Consider the following 21,684-nt stretch of genomic DNA (forward strand, 5'->3'; position numbering starts at 1 on the left):
CACCTGATTCGCTGGTAGGATGGGACCAGCAAATCAAATGCTAGTTAACATGAGCAAGAAAAGAGGAGCATATCCACAGCTTGTCTTGCAGAAATACTGTAAATAGCAAGGCAAGGCGTTCGGTACAGTTTCATTGATAAACTTAAATAATCTTAATTATGCACGCTACAAAAATGTAATCCTTCATCACGTATACAGTGAGGAATGGAAGCGATTGAAAAAAATCGATTTTCAATTGAATCGTAGCAGCCCTACTACTTAGCATTGTAAACCCTAAAAATAGATCTCAAAACTTGTCTTAGAGGGGCGGGGGGGACAATAAAACAACCACAAATATAAGGGCTGTCAATTAAATCGCAGTTAACGTCCGAGATTAATGCATTCATTTCTTTGGAGATACATTTTTTTTAGCAGGAATTAATGACACTTCTGTTTTGACCCTCTTAGCATACCGTAATTCATTCCCTGCGGCACCATTTTAATAATACACTCAAGCGCCTGCAATGCAATGACTGCAGCTGGCCTGGACAGCTAAATAGTTTTGTCATGCGAGCTTCTAGAGCAAGTGAAGTGCAAAGAGTATACTTTACTTCTACTTAACGCTCATTTGTGTTACAATAAAATTATTTACTTTGTTTTTGAAGTAAATCAACTTAGGACTGTGTGATCCAGTATATTCTACAGTTTAACTGTTTGGAAAAACGAATTTCAAGGGACCAGCAATTTTTTCAGTAATTCGTCTAAACCAAACGCCTACTGTCAGTTTTTACTGAAGTACCAGTAACATTGAAATCAAATTTCAGAACACTGAAAAGTATTATACATTTAAAAGTAGTGTGCATTTGATTGAAAATACAGTTGGAAGTGAACTTTTAAAAAACTATACTTTGCAAACCACCCTTGCAATCTGCAAGACCCATTCTGATCAATAGCATTTTTAAATCACTAAAATTACACAAAATTTGTGTAAAAACACAACAAATCTATAGCAGTACAGTAAGTACTTATCTGGATAGGCTCTCCTGTCAGGTCAATTCTTGAAAGGAAAAATGGCACTCAGGAGCAGGCCATGACTGCGTCACAGGCTCTGCCAGCAGCTTTGATATATTCTATTCAGGTTTTGGGTCTTTAGGCAGTAAATACCCATTCAGTAATGGTTACATTTCGTACTTGAAAGAAATGTTTAGTGTAAAGTAACATATTTGATGTTTTGCTTTGTCACAATAGGCAAGATACAGCAGTTTACTTTGGACAAAAGACTGGGAATTACTTCTTAACAATAAAGCCTAATCCTGGGACTAACGGAGACGTGTGTTTGCAGTAAAACCTCTTATCTGAGATTGAATGGCTGTGCGAGTCTGTGCCAGCAGCGACGGTTCCAGCCATAAATCTTGGAGATAAGGGAGATGTCCACAAGCAAGCAGTCACAACACACCATGAAGTGAGAACTATATGTAGAGACAAAGTCCACAATCTTCACACAAAGGGTGGCAGTTCTGGGTGTAACGACATGCGCAGGTCATAATATGACATGTGGTATGATGGAAGTACCATAGCGTACATTTGTAGAACTGTCTATAATGACATTCTTATTTTTTCCCCACTAGTACTAAATCCTAGGGTGGCCTATATCCGCAATTTATGCGCATATCAGAATACATACTTTGTATAAAGAATGATAAGTTGAGCTATTTAATTATCGATAAGCTATTTTGTTAAATTATATACTCATACCAGCTATTAAATCTGGGTTTGTTATTCAGCAATGCACTTGTGTGAATAATTACATGACTTAATGAACATCCTGGACTCTATTTAGAGCACTTCAGATTCAATATACATAAGGGGGATGCAACAACTATTGATGTTCATGTATTATAAATTCAACAGGGAACCATCTGTTACTTGATAATGCATTTGCACCAGTTGTTTCATACGCATTAAAGATAAAAACTGGGTTTAGCGACTCTCAGGTTTAATAAACAATAATAATATAATTTAAGGTAGGCCTACAAGTAATGCATATGTGTTTAATGCAGTTATTACATTATTAAAAGTTGTGATAATTTTAAGTGTGCTGAAAGTAGGCCAGATACAAACCTCTTGGTGTAGTTTAACATGTTTCGTTGTATTAACAATATACAAGTTTGAGATTAAACAAAAAATCATTTTTGCAAATGATACTTATTCCTTTTATTGATCATTTTTAAAAACATTTTTGAAGTTTGTACTGTTATTACAAATTATTATTAACAATGGTAGATCTAATTCTGTGTTTTTTTTTTTTTTTTTTTTTTTGTTTTTTTTAAATTTAGTCATCTCTAATTTTTTTACCCCGGTTTTCTCCCCAATTTAGTGTGCTCAATTGTTATCTGCATCCTCAGCCCACCACTAGCAACCCCCCCCACCGACTCTGGGAACGGAGGCTGGAGCACACGTGCTCCTGCCAATCTGTCATTTTTCACACAGCAGATCCACAGCGAGGCCACCAGACCTATAGTGCCGGAGGACAACACAGATCTAGAGGCTCCACTACAGAACCACAGGCGCCCTATCGGCCACAGGGGTCGCTGATAGGGCAGTGAGCCGTGGATTCCCCTGCCGACCTAAGCCCTCCCTTCCCGGGCAGCGCTCGGCCAATTGTGCACCACCACCTGGGAGCTCCTGGTCACGGTCGGCTGTGACACAGCCTGGACTCGAACCTGCAATCCCCAGGCTATAGGGCATATCCGCATGGAGCGCCTTTGCTGGATGCAATTTTTAGATACAAATTTGTACTTCTGCTTTTCATTTTCCAACGCTTTGCATACTGTATCCTTGTTAGCCAGTGCATATAAAAAGACTGTAAATACTTTTGCTTTATACTTGAGGGTGTACAATACAATGTAATTGTGTAATAAAACAAAACGATTACTTAGTTCCCACTGACACACAACCTTTTCACAAAGTTGCTGGAATGTTTCCTCCACGCTTTCAAAATGCAGTGCAGCAGGAGTTCTGCATCCACTAACTCATTTACAAGTCAATTAACACAATAGCAAACAGATCTATTCTTTAGCAGCAGAATTGATTGGTTTTTCTTTCCAGGTCCCTCCATAATATTAAACACTGATTTTCAGTTGTAACACACCAACAAACCAAGGTAACATAGACAATGCTGTCCTTATTTGACATAAGATTAACATGTGGTCAACAGGCTTAAGTAGTCTTAAAAACACAATGATTTCAGAAAGAATGAAGTATGAAAGCAAGGCTAAGACAAACTGAAATAATCACCTTTTACAATTTGGTGCCATTACCCCCAATTTTCTACTTTTCTTTAACATCTTAAACAGAAATAGGCACTTTTGCCACATTTCATAGAGAAAAACAGACCGCTTAGCCATGTCCCCTTGGCTAGCAAGTGCAACCGTTTTTCCTCCAATCCGCGGTTGCCAGATCGCTTCCCTTCTGGGTCGACGACTTGGTGTACCATAGCTCCGCCCCCTTTCTAGATGGCCGACTTCCACCTAACTCTTGGAATGAATCCTCTGTCCATCCAGTCGGGGGCACTCTGTTCCCTTTACACAGCACCCTCTGTCACATGCACTCATACATTAAATTAATAAAATGCATTTTATTTTGTGCTGTAAACTCAGAAAGGACAAGGGTCAGTAGCCAATAATTAAATATTCACCACGGAAGTGCTTTCACTGGTAATGGAACTACCAGAAGGTACATTTGCAGAAATGAACTTGTCTTTTGCCACATATTTCCTCCAGACATCTGTACTGAATCCTACATAGGCCCTCTTGTGACATTTTGTCATCTTTAAACAATCGCCTTTTAATATGAATCTCATAATACTAAACATACTGAAGAATGTAAGCATTAAAATGTGGCCTAAATTTTTATGAACGTTTAAATGCTTTGCAGTGTCAGCGTTTAAACGCTTAAACCGTATCCACACCCACACACACACAGACCCACACCCACACCCCCACACCAAAACCCACACCCCACACCCACACCCACACCAAAACCCACTCTTTATACTACATGCTGATAATGACAGCCCTGGTTAATATTTACTAAGCAAATAAACCCTAAGTAAGCAAATAACGTTTTAACATCGCAAAAAAATAAAAAGCACCTAAATATCATCAATCAATCTTTATATTTATGGTTGTAATTATAGCTGCTAGTGATAGTGTGTTTCTTAAAGGTTCACTTAAAAAAAAAAAAAAAAAAAACAAGAACCTTTTACTTTTTTTTTTTTTTTTTTTTTTTTTTTTAAATAAGTAACTTTGCCCAAAATTATATGATTTAAATAAAAAAAAGAAATGTAAAAAAGGAGACGAGCATCACCCGATGTACAGCGCTAATGCAAAATGGATACAGGAAAGCAAGAGAGTTTTTGCTTACAATTGAAAAAAAAGTTGGAAATGCTTTCATTTCTGGAAAAGGTAATTACCAGAGATAAAGTAGCACAATTTTTTGGAATTTTAAAGAGCATTATGACTGATATTAAAAGGTCTGCCTCAGAGATTTAAAAGTTTGCGGTCTTTGATAGTAGGAGTGGGATTTTTGAGATATATTATTGCTCGAGATGATTTTGCCCATTTTAAATGGCAAACTAACACACAATCAAGTAATATATTAAGTAATTAATATACTGTTTGCCTTCTTGTGCAGTTAATTGTATATAATCCAGCATTAATAAATAACGTAAAGTATTCAAATTCACGTATCCACACAACTTTACATTAAAATTGTAAAAAGAGATGCCTGGCCTACCTGTTTGAACTGTGTCTCAGAGGTCCTTTACTTTATTGAAGTAATTCCAACATACAAATAAAAACTGTACTAAACATAAAACAGACATTCAGTCCAAAAGCTTTCAGAACAATTTCAAGTGAAAAAAGCCTTCCACCTTTGGGAAGACTGGGGAATGGGGTCCACGAGTCTGTGGCAATTGCAACTTTTTCTCACTTTGAAAGTTTTGTATGAACAGCCTCAGTACGATTTTTTTTAAAAGTTTTTCCTGCCTCACTGTTATAGTTTTATGGGTCGGTACAGTAGTGGGATACTCTTACATTGATTTCAAAACTGCTGCATTCACGATTCACACACACTGTCCTCATAGGGCAGTGGTTTTCAAACTGTGGGGCGCGTTGAGGTTAATAGGGTGGTGCTAATACCCGACTGTAAAATACTTTTTTCTGACGATTGTAAAAGCTCCGCGGTAAGTGGCAGACTCTGTGGGCCCACCTCCAGGATGATTGACTGATCAACTACCCAAACAGGGATCATGTTTACTCTGACCAACCCCCTGTGAAATCTGACTAATCCCCGTCCACATAGTTAGTGTTGTTTCAGACCTATCGTAGCTCAGTAATTCTATGGTCCAGCCCAGCTCTCCTTGATATTTGAAAGTTGTGGTGCTAATCATGGCAATTGTTCCTACAAAGTGCAGCGGCGCATTTTACATTGTGTTCGCAAAAATAATACATTTAGATAAACCTGCAGTTTATAAATAGGGTGGGTGGAGTTCTTGGCTAAAGTTCTAGTTTAATTTATGGGTTTTGTTCCGTGCAGAAAAAAAAAAAAAAAAAAAAAATTATGCAATAAATATAACGTTATTAAAAAAAAAAATAAATGCTGGACAAATATTACAATTACTATTCGTAATTGCATTAACATTAATAGACTAGTCAGTTATTAAAATGTTGCACTCATTTTCGCATTCTTTATTCTGCTTTTATTAAATGCGAAATTAAGGACTTGGATGAATTAAAAGTGTTTCAATTAAGCACCAAGGGTGTTACTACTAGTAAAACCAGACCGTGATATAAATAAAAGGTATACTGTAATAACAATACTACTAATAACAATAGTACAATCAGTTTAATTTACAGGGTTTGGCTGTGAAACAATTAAATAGGCTTTTAAATCCTCCACGTCCCTTTCTCGTTTAAATGTGGAATGAAGAACGAGAATAAGTGACTATGTATTGCTGTTAACAAATAGCGATTTTAATAAAGCGTATCCATCTTCAAAATATATCTTATAACACTGTCCAAATGCCATGCCTGGGATTGGTGAAGGTGGGTGGAGGGCGCGGTTTACTGTGAAGAGAGTGAGTGAGTGACAGAGAGGCTGTCTCAGTGAGAGCGAGAGGGAGACTGGAATTTAGCACAGAGAGATTTTGTTTTGCTGTGGTCCTTAATTGTTTATTTGTCCTGTGCTAATAAATTCTGAATTCGAACACCAAGATACTGCCTGTGTGGCGCCTGCTATCATTATACACCCGACATCACAATGTTATTTTAGAAAAATCATATTTATTTTAATATTGTACTGTTTACTAGTGGGGAAGGGGGCGTGGCAAAAAATAATGTATCTGAAGGGAGGCGCAGCAAAAAAAGTTTGGTAACCACCTTCATAGGGGATAATGTTCAATGTTCAGTCAACTCTATAGCAAATGTTGTCATGGATGTTTGCTTTTTATTGCCATCAGTTGCTCCATCCACAATAACTCTGAATGTTTTTCATTTCAAACTGTGAAGCACTGAACTTGTGTTTTTGTGGTACGGCAATTTTGTTTGGCATAATTATTTACATACGACGGTTTTCTCGTCCAGTTCCTCAAAATACTTTCAAACATGGCTTCCTTTGTTTAAAGATGTCATTTTAAATATATAACAAACTAAGAAAAAACATCTGCCATTACCATACCACGCCTACTACAGGCATAAACATACACAGTGCACCAATGAAGCGCCAGATCGACCGAGAATGAAACCCACCCCATTGTCAATCTTTCTGTTGCACCAATTGTTGCAACCAAACCCCTTTTTTTTTATAATATCCGCCCTTACTGTGGCACTACAGCCAAACCCATACGCGGTGGACTACTGATAATTACTCAAATGAATGCATAAAAAAAAATGTGGTTGGTGAGATTTGCCATGTGACCGGTTATACGTCTAGCACATTATTAAACTTTTACCACTTCTTTAGAGTTGATATGTTTAAAATTATCATCCCTACTATTGTGTAAAACAAAGGTCACCTATTTAATTCATATTTTAATAAAAATAAAAAATAAAATGGATTCAAAAAAACTGCTTCTTGGTACCTAATTAGTTAATGTGTTGTAGATCACACACACACGCTGTAAAATCAGGTCATGTGACCTGTACAAGTACAGCAGTTTATCTAGTGCAGTGGTCATCAATGTCGGGCCTGCGGGCAAATTCGTGCCGTCGAAGCCAGGCCATCGTGCCCGTGGCAGTTGTTTTTAAATTATGGGTCGTGAACATATTTCTGGCAGGTCGTAGTGTGGGAAAATAAAGAAAGCTTTAAACACGTTTTCAAACAAAAGCGCCACAACAGTCTGTTGATAGTGCTGCTCGCTTATGCTGTGCTTGTACGTACGCAATGTTTTTTTGTTTTTTTTTTGGTCATCAACCAATTGATTATCTGCATTGTCTCTGCGGTAGTCCAATCATAAGTTAGCTGGGTGGGACATAAATTGTGTCTGTTTCAGGTACAAGTACCGACTAAGTTTAACCAGTAGGAGAGTCAAATATCTGCCAAGTTTTACGCAGCTGTCCAATCATAAGCAAGCAGAGGCCTTCTGCATGAAAATTGAAGGCGAGTGAGTAGCCAATGGGAAAGTGAAAGATCTGACAACTGTCCAATCATTTGTGAGCAGAGGCAGGGTGTTAATATGTCAGGTAAGCACTGAATTTCGCCGTCTGTTATGAGAAAAATAATACATTTCAGTATTTAGAATTTAATTTTCTATCTCTGTATTTTTTTTATTACACCAGACAAGGGAAACACCGTAGTATATTTAGTTACGAATCCACTTTCTCTGAATAACTGTACTGGAGATGAGCGATCTTTAAAACAGAGTAGTGTTGATAAATGTTCTAATTGAAACAAAGCGAGACGCTATCTACAATTTTTTTTTATTTTAATTTATTCACGGTTATCTGTGTATTTAAAAAATATTTGCATTGCGTATTTTATGTAAATTATTTAAAAAATAAGCACAGCACGCACAATTACTACCTGAGACTTGGCCTTATCAGAGTGAGCCAAGAATAACCCCACTAAAACTCTTTAAAGAAATATTATATATATATATTAGCTCAAAGAGCCAGCTGCCCAACGTTTCGATATGTTGTACATATCTTTCTCAAGGGAGCCTGTGTTTGAATCAAAACATTGGAGGTATTTATAGGTGTTTGACGGCATGACAACTACTTGTTATTGTTTATATTCAATCCATATATTCTTACATGATGTAATGGTGTTATATATATATATATATATATATATATATATATATATATATATATATATATATATATATATATATATATATATATATATGTCACGAGAAGGCAGTGTGTAAGATAAGAACCTATGCAATAGTCAGTGTGCCCGCAAACAGCCAAATAAGATCAATTTATGCCAGTGCCAAAATTATTTTGAGGACCACTGATCTAGTGTATTTGAAATCTTTGCAATCCCTGAATGTACAAAAATGTGTTTGCATGCGACAAGGAAAAGTTAACAGGAAAAGGTGTATGAAAAGGCCTTTGTTCCCTATAACGACAAGGCCCTGTGGGCACATTTAACCATGCTTCTTGTAAAGCCCCTACTCTAGCCCCCCAAGCTGTTGAGACCAGATTGTCGTCGCCCCCACTCATTACTGAGACAATCTTATTTTAAAAAAATAAATAAATAAATAAATATAGATAAAATACATGGCTATAAATAAATGATGCAGAGAGAGCAGAGTCTAAATATGGACAGGTACTTGCACCGCAGTGATCGGGAAAGAAGAAAAACAGCATTTCAGAATAGCATTTGAGTTACTGCTGCATACAACGACGTTTAAAACAAGAACATGTTTTTATTATTATTATTTTTTTTAATAAAAACAATAACCAAAACATAACAATCGTCGCGATGCTCCGGATTTCAGTTTCATTTTCTTTTAGCGTTTCTACTTCGTTAGTCACGTGCTTCTGTTAACTTTAGGGCTTTAAATGTTTACATGTTCATACACCACCATGAAAGTTATGATTTAAATGGCTGAAACCGTAAAATGAAACATTATTGTATTTTTTAGTAGTAGTTCTTAGTCGCTTTTCTACTGTAATTCTTACAACAGTCAATTCAGCTATTCTCAGTTATTATCTTTTCTTCTAGCAGACAGTAAAATACAGTTGTGGAATTTCTACATATCCCATGAAAAAAGAACCATATCTAGTAAATCATGGACGTGTATAAAAACATGTTGAAGTTATATCAAATGTAGAAGGGCCAAAATCATACATTCTATTATCATCTAGACAATCAAGTATATTTGCAGTAACTTGTTTTATACAGAACACCTAGTTAGCTGGCTGTAATTGCATGTACTACTTTGTAGGCCTACATGGTATACTACATATGTTTTGTAAAGCTTGGTTTATTGAGTGTATAAGACCATCACACCTATCAGACCCCACCCCCCATATGGAGCAACTCTACCCAGAAAACGACTGGGATTTAAAACTTCCAGCCCACAACACACATTGCAGTCTCACACCTCAGTTTTGTCTGAAATACATGTTCCTCCTTTATCCTGCACAATTTGCTGGCTTCCTGTAGGCGTTTGGTTGTTTGCAGTAACATTACCCTTTATTACTTTTTACTGAAAGAACATAGTAACATGCAATTTACACACCGACTGTCTACTTTATCAAGATATTTAAAAAAGACTTCCAGTATTCAATACTCTTTTAAAAAAGCACTGATGCTTGTTTAACTACAGTGTGAGAAATTATAAAATGTACAGTACTTAAGAACCACTGCACAATTAAAATAAGATTTGAAGTTAGGGAGGTAAATCAAAAACGTAGTTGAAAAAAAATCTAAAACAAACAACACGAGACCACTGCTTTACCCAGCTAATTCTGGAAACATTCATGACTCTTCATTTGACAATACAAGTAGCTTTGGAGACCCCATTAACTGTGACTTTAAATCTCCATAATTAAATGTTTAGAAACGTTTTACCAAATGAGCCCCTACAATAGCGTGTCTCCTCTCAGCCCGCACACATTTAAACAACTGGGGGAGGGTGACAAAAAATACTCACCTGTGACTGGAAGAGGCTGTTTAAGTAAACAAAGAGTTAAATAGGGCTTGCCTGCACAACAACTTGCTGCTTAACTAATAGTACTTGTAAGCCCTCTGGGTTTTATTTCACAGTAAGCACGTTATCACATACAGGAAAAAAAAAAAAAAAAAAAAAAAAAAGTGGGCTGAGCCAATTCCTGCTCTGCTTTCCTGTAAGATCACAACACTAGTTACAAGTTATTTGGACTCGAAAGGGTGAACACCTCAATGCCACCACCATCTGGGGAGGAAAACGTCTGAAGTTACTGCAGTACTGAGAAAGCTCACAAAAACACAGCGCACACACACACACACACACACACACACAGGTGGTTGGACTGATTGAGACCTGCCTGTTTGCCTTTATGCTGAACTGCCTTTCAAGCTGGCCCAACACTGCTCAGTGGAAATAAGAGATTGTTCAACTGGCTGATAAGAAGCACAGTGCAGATCTGGGACTGCCAGCAACTTAAATCACAACAGCGACAAAAGGGAACATACAGCTACACTTGTTTTGCTTTCAAGATCTGCGTTCGGGGGACAATTTTCTTTTCTTCTCATACAAGGTTTGGTCTTTACAAACATTCCTCTTAGACATAAATGAAGAGAGATACATAGCTCAGAGTTTACCTTAGGACTGATCTGGGCAGGGGGACTGGAGTAAGAGCCTAAACATGCTGTACCTTTTCAGACTTTAGGACATAAACAATGCCGCCGCCGCAATAAATGGAGCCACTGTTTCTTGCAACTAAAACTGAAGTCATCAACCAAAGGAAGCTGCATTTCAACACAGTTTTTTGTTCCCCATTTACAAATTTGATTAAAACTGGCTGGGGAATATCTATTAAGAACTGAATGCACAAAAGTAAACACAAGCTGTTTACCATGTCAAACAACACCACCAACTGTAACATCGATGACAGCTTTAAGTACACCCTGTACGGCAGTGTGTACAGTATGGTCTTTGTTTTGGGACTGATCTCCAATGTGGTGGCCTTGTACATCTTTTTGTGCTCGCTGAAGCTACGTAACGAGACCACCACTTACATGATGAACCTGGTATTCTCCGATCTGATCTTCGTCTTCACGCTGCCTTTACGGATCTTCTACTTTGTTACCCGCAACTGGCCCTTTGGGGATATGCTCTGCAAGATCTCCGTCTCCCTTTTTTACACTAACATGTACGGGAGCATGCTCTTCCTCACCTGCATCAGTGTGGACCGCTTCTTGGCCATTGTGCACCCGTTCAGGTCCCGGACTCTGCGTACCAAGCGTAATGCCAAAATCATCTGCTGTGCCATTTGGGCGCTGGTGCTCGCAGGAAGTTTGCCTACTGGCTTTCTTCTCAATTCCACAAGTAAGCACAATAAAGGCGAGAACAAATACTCCTGTTTTGAGAACTTCTCAAGTAGTGAATGGAAGGACTACCTGTCCAAGGTGGTCATCTTTATTGAGACTGTGGGGTTCCTCATCCCCCTGATCCTCAACGTCTCCTGTTCCGCCATGGTCCTGCAGACCCTCCGCAGGCCCAGAACCCTCAACCAAGGAAAGCTGAACAAAACCAAGATCCTGCGCATGATTATGGTTCACCTCTTTATATTTTGCTTCTGCTTCGTGCCTTACAACATCAACCTGGTGTTCTACGCCCTCGTCCGGACTCAGGCTCTGAAGGGATGCACGTTGGTGGCCGTCGTCCGGACAATGTACCCAGTGACGCTGTGCATCGCGGTTTCCAACTGCTGCTTTGACCCTATTGTGTACTACTTCACTTCTGAGACCATCCAAAACTCCATAAAAAGGAAATCCACAAGCAAGATTTGCGATACTAAGTTCTCTGAAGAAAGCTCCATACAGCAAAGCCTGCGCACCATTAAAGCCAAAATGTTTCAGACAGAATCCACAGTGTAAGTGCTGACTTTACAGCAGACACTTTAATTCTCAACTTTTCCCTCACAGTGTGGTTTGTACAACATCACTGTTTGAAAGGAAATTATGCAAAAACTTCATCTATCACTTTTGGAAACTGAAAGGAACTTGAAATCAGCAACTTGGAATTACTTTGGAGCATAATGTATTTAACTAACTTTGTCATGAAAAGTTTTATGAGCTGAGGAATACGTGAGAACTTTTTTTAAAAGGCTGCAACCGATGGAGAATCAAACCAAAATGAAACTAAAAAAGGATTGTCCTGTTAAGTGTTCAAAAGATTTGTTTCAAATCTGAAAAGCCAGGTATGTAGCCATTGCATAGTGGTGTGAAAAAAATGGTGTGCTAAAGTAGTTCCAAAATGATGCTTCAGTGACCAACACAAAAAACAAATGACTTGCCTTGTCCCCTCCATGTAAAACAAGTATTATTGCAATATTTATCTATTTCTGCTATCAATGAAATTAGAATGTGAACCAGGGATTACTGCTGAACCTTTGAATTACCCATACTATGTATATATACACTGTGTGTATAAAATGTGTGTGTATATGCATCTATAAACTAGGCACCATAGTGCCATGTGTCTTGGTGGTTTCTACCGACTTAAAGCTGTGTCTTTGCAAATGAAAGTATTATAATGAATCTACTCTAAATGATCTATTTGTTCACATACTTTGTGGCCTTGCTTTGCAATTCAGTTTATTCACGTTTAAAGAACTTTGCTACTTTGACACACACCCACTCTCGCAGTGAAACGTTTGTATGGGAAAAGAACATTTTAAAAAAGGGGACAACTGAAAATGGTTAGCTCCTTTTCTCAATGCCAGTTTGCATTTAGCATACAGTATAACAGTTCCTTTATTCTATTCTTGAAAGCAAAGTGATTGATGATATAACTTCTTTGCTTTTACACAACTCTGGGACCAAAAACAGCATAAAACTATATTTGCGTTAGCCATTTCATAACCAGGACTTGTTTTACTAGCAACACTCAACTCTAGGTAACATGGTCTAATATTACCTAAACCCAACAAAGTTTATGGAGTGTTGGTATCAACATGCAGCAAATCCCTTTAACAATTAATCCAATAGCAATACATATTTAAAGAAAACCTCTTATGGTAGTTTAGGGTTAAATTAAGGTACTGTTGTATTGTTAATTAAATAAAGCTTGGTAACTACTTTTTGTTTAAAGTTAACTATTTTACCTTTTTGAGAGAATATCAAAAGGAACGTTTAAAATAAACGTGATGTCAATCTAAAAATAATGCATAACAGGTTCTGTTGGGAAACCACATGCATCAAAAGAGGCTGATCCAATTAGAAATCAGGAGCAAACCAAATCTGCAGAAAACAAAACCAAAATCAATGCCAACATTTATGTACGTATGGCTGCAGCTGCAGAGTAAAGCACAAAGCATTGCACAGCTCGGTCACAAATTCCAGTGTTCACTGATAAGGTTTCTGTTTCCGGTAACACTTTTGAAAGCCTCTAGTAAAACTAAACTGTTAACATGACTCATTGTGCAGTATTTAAGTAAACCGTAGTGTTAATTTACAATTAGGAATTATAATTATTGCTAAACTGCTGGGCAAAGAGTTGCCAAAAAAGTATGCTTTCTCTTCTTAAAAAAAAAGGGCTCTGAGACCCATTTTTATAATTCCAAAAACTAAGAAACAACTACGGGTGGTCATTGTAAAGGACTCCAAAGTGGATTCAAGTCTCTTACCAATTTGTTTAGAATAATTTGCACATTACCAGCTAAATATTTTGCCACTTTGTAGATTGTATGCAATTGTTGGCTACAGTTTAAGAACAATTTCTTTAAAAGTCATATTTTTTAGCAAGCTCTAAAAACAAAACATTTTATTTTCCTGCAATTACAACATTCAGGAAAAGATGTCCACAACATGAACACATTGAGGGAACGGAAGTCTGCCCTACACAACTTCAACATAAAAAACAAAAAGAAAACAAAGGTGTTCTTCACAATTAAAAATATTTTTCAAACAAAAAACAACAGCTAAGACATGACTCACTTCCTCTGTTTTAAGTGCTTTTTGGAAGATGAATTGTAAGAGGAAGCCGTGTTTTTAACTACATTTCCATAAAAAGTCAGTTGAAGCTTCTTGTGAACTTGGTACGACCTTCAGGGTGACAGGTCTTCAATCCTAAACCAGCTTTTACATCTCCGTACGACTAAGACTATACTTTGGTTAGAAAACAGTTGCCAATCTGATGTGAACAGGTGACCACATACAGTAGTGTGCTTTCACACATTACCAAAATATATGATCTGGAGTAGTCTGGTATATATTCATTAGGACCCTTAAACAGTATTGGCCAGGCTATAACAGTGTATTGCTATACAAGTACATAAGAAAGTTTACAAACGAGAGGAGGCCATTCAACCCATTTTGCTTGTTTGGTTGTTAGTAGCTTATTGATCCCAGAATCTCATCAAGCAGCTTCTTGAAGGATCCCAGGGTGTCAGCTTCAACAACATTACTGGGGAGTTGGTTCCAGACCCTCACAACTCTCTGTGTAAAAAAAGTGCCTCCTATTTTCTGTTTTGAATGCCCCTTTGTCTAATCTCCATTTGTAACCCCTGGTGCTTGTTTCTTTTCAGGTCGAAAAAGTCCCTTGGGTCGACATTGTCAATACCTTTATAATTTTGAATGCTTGAATCAGGTCGCCTTGTAGTCTTCTTTGTTCAAGACAGACTAGATTCAATTATTTTAGCCTGTCTGCATATGACATGCCTTTTAAACCCGGAATAATTCTGGTCGCTCTTCTTTGCACTCTTTCTAGAGCAGCAATATCATTTTTGTAGTGAGGTGACCAGAACTGAACACAATATTCAAGATGAGGTCTTACTAATGCATTGTACAGTTTTAACGTTACTTACCTTGATTTAAATTCAACACTTTTCATAATATATCCGAGCATCTTGTTGGCCTTTTTTATAGCTTCCCCACATTGTCTAGATGAAGACATTTTATTCTGTAATGAAAGCTCAAAACAGACATGTCAAGATGACAAGACGACAAGATGAATTTATTCTAATTTTAAAATGATTGTTTTTTAAAATGTAGGTTTTCCTGTATCACCTCCACAGCAGTAAATACAAATGTCATGAGAAACCACAACCCGGTAAGCGGTTCTCTAGATAAGTGTCAACCTCTCATTTGTAAACTATCTACAGGCCTTGTAATAAGACGCTTCTACACTTCAGTATTTCTGTCTTTTGTATACAAGGTAATTTAATTTACCTGGTTTATTTGACTTCCAAGAGTAAAAAAAGATTTAAATAAACAGAAGCTGCTGTGCCTGGAGATGCAACCCTTTCCCTGACAAAGTGTGGACAAGGAAATACATTTCTGTATTTCATGTGACATTTTTCATTGCAAAACGACACTAGTCATTGGAATAAGTAGGAAAACAAAATACATGTTCCCTGAACCCATTCTGCACCTCTTGTTTCAAGATGTGTCCCGAGGTAAGGTTACGGAGTGTGTGATTAAGAAAACACATCTTGGTATGAAAAATCGGTAGCAACCAATATCTTTAGGCGTATACTGTGGCGTATATTTGGAAAAGGATGGGGGTGCTGCAGGATTCACAGAATCACACTCACCCTACCCTATTACATCAAGCTGGAGATGCACATTTCTTTCATCTAGCTATTTTCATTGGTTACATTATGTGATCACAAGCTACACGACACTTTCCCGTCAGCTGTTGCACACTACAAGCCGTAAGCTCCAGTAAAAAAATTTAACCCCTTCTGGAACACTTCCCAGAATTAAAACGCACACACATTAACAGAAACCAAAACAACAGACCCTATCCACATCTCTCCACTAGATATTTCAGTTTGTTTTTTCACAGGTGGTTACATTCAACCGATACTGTATGTATGTATGTATGTATGTATGTGTATGTATGTATGTGTGTGTGTGGCTTTAATTCCTAATCATACCATATGCTGAGTGCAGCATCAGGTAACAAACTATCTGAAAAGGGTCTGCAATGCTTTTAATGATTGATTAAAACTTTTGCAAACTAACTTTTTGGTTTGCAGAGCAAGCAGTTGCTGCACTTGTTGATGGCTGCAGCAAGACCTGCATCTTTCTGTGTTCAATAAACTTTGCAGTCGTCGATCTCGCTATCTGCTGGGGCGTTTCATTACCTAGTTGCAGTTAGCCATTAACTTCTGTTTGACTGTGTGGATCTGCTTGAAATGATGACTGGCACTGCTAATGACAGTGTTTCCCATTAATCTCAGTCCAAGTGCAGCTTCCAGAGAGTCAGTGGTCATTAAATGACAAGAGTAGTTAGGTAACAAATCTGCAGGTTTATGGTGTACATACAGTTTTTTTTTTTTTATATATACACTTAAGAAGGTTGTTAACTTACTATCCAATGTTCAAACATCAGTTCAATTATGTGTTTTATAAACTTTACACAATAATGCATTTTGAGGTAAAACTATAACTAATGAGCACATCTGATCAACAGATACCGTGCCAAGATAAGCCACAGCTGGTTTTATAACAGCATTGTGTTCCCTAGTAACCTGTAGTTTATTTAACAATCAATTGTAAAATGAATTTTAATGGGACGGGGGGCGGGAACACACAAACACACACACTACTTGGATGATTGGATGATTGGATGATTTTCTCACACAAGAGCCTCTGCTTTCATGCCACCGGTCTAAACTGCGTAACATCCCAGAAGGGCCTGTGGCTGAGGTAATTCCTTATTAAATGTATGTTGTGTGTTATTTTTCTAAGAGCACTTGTGTTATTCTGCTCTTCCACAAATTTCTAACATTCTTATAATACCAAAAATAGCAATACCAAGCACTGCTGTTGAGGGAAGGCGGCCGCATAATTTTTTTTATTTTGTTTCATTGAGTCAACATCCCAGGATAGAAAACATGGCTTACACCAAGGGAAATTATTTTAGAATAAAACCGAGCAGGATTGGAGGATACTGCACTTCCTGGCACGGTATTTTCCAAAATATTCTGGAAATGACAGTTAACTTGAGGCTGCACATTACAGGAATTGCCATGCAACACACTATTTTGTTTTTCCAATATGAGATCTGGCATCGATTATAAAAAAAAAAAAAAAAAAAAAAACTACACACACTGGTTGCAACATTCACATGTTTAAACAGGTACTGCAACTAAAATGACGAGCAACTGGAATGTGCAAAGGTCTTCACACTACAAGTGAGATACTTAATGAAACAAGTATTTATATCCTGATATCCCATAAATTTTTGTGTGTGGGATATCAGGATATTACTTCAGTCATATTATACTTTATATTTTGGACATAGCACTATAAGCCCAAAGTAGCACATCACAGAAGTTGGAGCTTATGGGTACAAATCAGAGTTTAAAAAAAAAAAAAAAAAAAAAAAAAAAAAAAAAAAAGAAAAAAGATCTCCTGTGTATGTATACTGCATTTATTGAGCACTTTCAGTTGCTTATTGTACTGTGCTACCTGAAGTTAATCCAGTAAGCAACCCCATCCTAGTTAACTAACTTTAAAATGTAGAATAGCCAGTCTTTCACCTGCAATACCCCAGAAACGTGTTTCAATGGTTCACACTAGCAGGGTGTGAAAGGGCTCAAGTTGGCTAGCTCCTTGTTAACTGCCCTAGCAGAGCCATGAAGGAACCCACTGAGCAAACCCTTGGCATGAATATTCTATGCCTTAACGGAAAAAGAAAATCAAACAAAAGTGGGTAAAAGGGCCACTGTACTTGTTTTTTGAATATTCTACAGGGTGAATGTGTATTTATTTCCTAAAATCTGATGTAGGTCTTTTATTAGGTAAACTTAAGATCCTAAGAGGTATAAACCTCTAATCCACTATACAAATAGCATCAGCACATGTATACTTAACATTAGACGCAGGATTTTTTCTCCAGTTAAATGAATTCTCCAGAAGTTACTGTATCTGAATTAGCTGCATTTCTATGCCAAGATTTTGCTTATTTACAGTCTTTTCAATGGCACAGGTTATTGATAACATCAGAATATGGTAGTAAACTGAGGCTGGCTAGCCTATACGATATATAAATCTACAGGCCTATGTTCAATTTATTTAAACTGGGGTATTTGGAGGCATCTGTATATAAATCCAACATGCATTTTTACATGTGCAAACAGTGGATGTATACAATGGTGCTGTAGATTTTTCTGCGACTCATTTTATATTCCTAGCCATAACTTGCAAGAAATGTCAACACCATTTCAGCTCATGACACAAAGCTGTATACCATTTGAGTTTGAAAAGAGGATTTAAAAAAAAAAAAGACGCAACAAAAATAATACTGACTATTAACATCCTTTTTCATGTACAGACATTCAGACGACATAAAAAGACAGCACACCCATAGAGGAGATGCAGGTAACCAAGAACAGATCCTGCCAACATTTCACTGCAGTGCAACAGAATGTTACCCATTCTGGGATAAGGCTACTTGAAACCTAACTGCCAGAGGGAGATCACACTCTTATCAGACTGCTGTTCAGGGAGGTCACTAATATTCTCGCTCTTATCAGAATCCCCCCCTCCTCTCCCTCCTCTGTATTTACTGACTGGGCCAAACACTGCTAGAGAAGTGCAAGCTTTACTTTGTTATGTATTCAGTTGTTGGACAGCTAGGTTCAGAAGTCCCCCTGAAAAGGGTGTATCTGTTAGTCAGTGCAGTAATAAGGAGTGGAGTTTTATGCAGTGTGTTTGAAGTTGAAAGCAACTAGTTGTAGGGGACATTTCCCCCCTCAAAACATTTTTTAGCAACTTGGTTGGGAAGCCTATTGTTATTGTTAGTTTTTTTTGTTTTTTTAATTATTTTTTTTCTTCCCAAAACTTTTAACTGCTACTGCTGCTGCTTCAAAGCTGTGCGACTGATCAGGTTCTGACTTGGCAGGTAACAAGCTGGATAAATTGGCTGTCAGATGCTGAAAAAAATTTGCTGCTGCGTCCTTGCAATTGGCAATAAAACTGACTTTTACGAAACTCGCGTTAAACAAGATGGCTGCCTGACGCATTTTTGAAAAAAAAAAAAAAAAAAAAAAACTTTCTAAATCATCTTCTGTGGAACTGTTGAAGTTGCTGATTTTAAACTTGGCACACTGAGAACTAAACATGCTTAGACAGGTACTGATACTGTGTCTTGCGAGCCGTAAAACTGCCTGGCAGTTCTAGTTATTATTATTATTGTATTTTTATGAAGCGCAGATGTGAAACCGTCACCATTATTTGTTATTGTTTTGTATTGATTTTAAAACCTTGTAAGGATGCGTGACTGATCAGCTACTGATTATTTAACTAGCTGACAGTCACGCATCCTTATTAATCTCATGCAGACTATGACCGAGGGGTAATAAGATAATTAATTAATTAATAGCTAGTTAACCACTTGGCTAGAATATAAAAGCCTGCAGCTGCCTGTGCTCACGGAAGAATGTCAGAGGAGATACGTAAGTCTGTGGAGGAATATAACAGCTGCCAAGTGTGCTTGTTTAACCGAGATACTTGTTTGTCATTTTTGTGTTTATTTGTTTGGCCAACACACCTTTTTGTTTATGCTGGTTTTGTTTAAAACTTTATTTTGTTTATTATTAAAATACTGAGCACCAAGGCTCAGTTTTCATCCGCCATTCTTGTTTTGGAGTCTCTATTTCTGGTCTGACCACCACTGCAAGCCAACCTTTCATAGGGAGTGTTAACTTAAGGAGGGGGGAAATTACAGCTCCAGTTTATATGTGCTCTTCAAGACGAGCTGGCCAGGTTCGTGAAGTGTATAAACAATGTCCAAAGAGATTGCTCCATTCAACATTCTTCATTTCCTTGGCACAGCTGTATTGCTTTTGGTTATAACACTAGAATACAGAGCTCAAAAGGCACTTACTCAAAAGTACCCCGTGGTACCGATCTCTCTCCCTAGTTTCAAGACAACTCAAAACAGTTCAGCAGCTACGTCACAGTGCATAAGGTCTTCCAGTTAAAGCTACAGTAGCATCAGCTGCACAGTACAAAACAGAGTACCAACTAATCCTGCATATTTTTAACATTAGCTAGGTAGATTATGTTTACAATTAGGCATGCTTAATTCAAAAGGGAGAGCACAGCACACATTCACGCTAAAGAATTAAGGCAGTTAACATATGTATTGACTGATGAAATACAATTGACTCGGCAGAATCTGGTGTGTATATGTAGACGTCAAAGTGGTTAACAGTGTGCAGGCACAGGAATGCAGCGGTGAACAATAAACAGATGGGCAGCAACAATCCAGATGCAATTTGTATTCCAATTTTATTTGTATTCCAATTGGTCTGATGACACAAAGACAGTAAATAATAACAATGATAAAAAGCAATATAGTGGCATGTATTGCTGTTTATAATCCACGGGTTGGTCCCGAAATAATAGCCCCGATCTTTAACACCCACCCGTAACACAAACACAAGTCTACAGTGAGTGATGCAGTGCTCGTTGTGTAAATACAGTTTATTTGGGAAACAATTGGTGCAGTGATGTCTGGGTAAATGCTGGCCTTCAGCCGTCTAACAACAAACATCATGATTCCTTTGACACACAAAACAAACAAACACTTGCAATTATAATTCACATCTTTCCTTCCAGTTCAGCTTTAACCACACAAAAGGAACAGATCACTTCGCTATGTTCCCTTTTGTACCGTCAATCATGACCACTTGGTTAACCAGTGCAACCGCTCCGCCAATCCACGGTTGCCACATAGTTTCCCTTCCAGGTTGATGATTTACTGTACCATAGCTCTGGCCCCATTCTAGATGACAGACTTCCGTCTAACCCTGGGAATTGTCTTGCCATCCAGTCCAGGGCACTTTGTTCTTTTACACAGCATCCTCGCAGGTGTCACAGTATATATAAAACATTTTAAAAGCTGGGAAGACACTACTCCGCCATGAAATGACTATTTGTTATCCAAAACAACAGGAATTATTGTATAGATCTTCAAAGGTCTTAAATATTTTAATAATATGGTAAAACCCTAAAAATGAATAGCACTATAGTAAAGTACAATTCTCTGTGATTCTACCCAGGCCCCATATAGAAACATACAGCACTACAGTGTAAAAAAAAAAAAAATTGAAATTATATAGTATACTGTATAGTATGCATGACAGCGTGTTGTAATAAGTATATGGAAGTGATCTAAATGTAGGAGAACTTGATTTCTGGAAGTGGGTCATTTCTTTTGTCTCTTGCTGTAACAGCCCACAGCAACATCTGTGAAAACATGCATCACACAAATACTACACCAATACCTCAATCAATTACCTCTGGGACAGGATCTAGTTCAAAATGCTAACATCAGACCAAGCAAATTGCACTTCTCCAGTGCAAGAGGGGTTGGAAATAAATGTATAATTTCTTGTGACGAATTCTGGAGACTCAAAGTCCTCCATTTATCCAAAGTTAAAACATTTCTGTGACATCCCCCTTTGCTCTTAATTGATTAATTCTATGAATCTTCTAACTACGAAGAGGCGTGCGAATCCACAGTAAACT

At 37.6% G+C, this 21,684-nt stretch overlaps 1 protein-coding gene across 1 annotated transcript; it reads left to right on the top strand.

Moving 5' to 3' along the window:
• The first annotated feature begins 10,467 nt into the window (after positions 1 to 10,467).
• Positions 10,468 to 12,182, top strand: LOC121321345 (lysophosphatidic acid receptor 6-like). The gene has a single exon (XM_041260243.1). The coding sequence runs from the start codon at positions 11,020 to 11,022 to the stop codon at positions 12,070 to 12,072; it is 1,053 nt and encodes a 350-aa protein (XP_041116177.1). The 5' UTR covers positions 10,468 to 11,019; the 3' UTR covers positions 12,073 to 12,182.
• The last annotated feature ends 9,502 nt before the right edge of the window (positions 12,183 to 21,684 follow it).

This window comes from Polyodon spathula, chromosome 9, assembly GCF_017654505.1.
Source record: "Polyodon spathula isolate WHYD16114869_AA chromosome 9, ASM1765450v1, whole genome shotgun sequence".
Classification (NCBI taxonomy): domain Eukaryota; kingdom Metazoa; phylum Chordata; class Actinopteri; order Acipenseriformes; family Polyodontidae; genus Polyodon; species Polyodon spathula.

Bases quoted from the DNA above. Each gene is read 5' to 3' on its own strand.
- LOC121321345 (XM_041260243.1), top strand. From the start codon at position 11,020: ATGCACAAAAGTAAACACAAGCTGTTTACCATGTCAAACAACACCACC.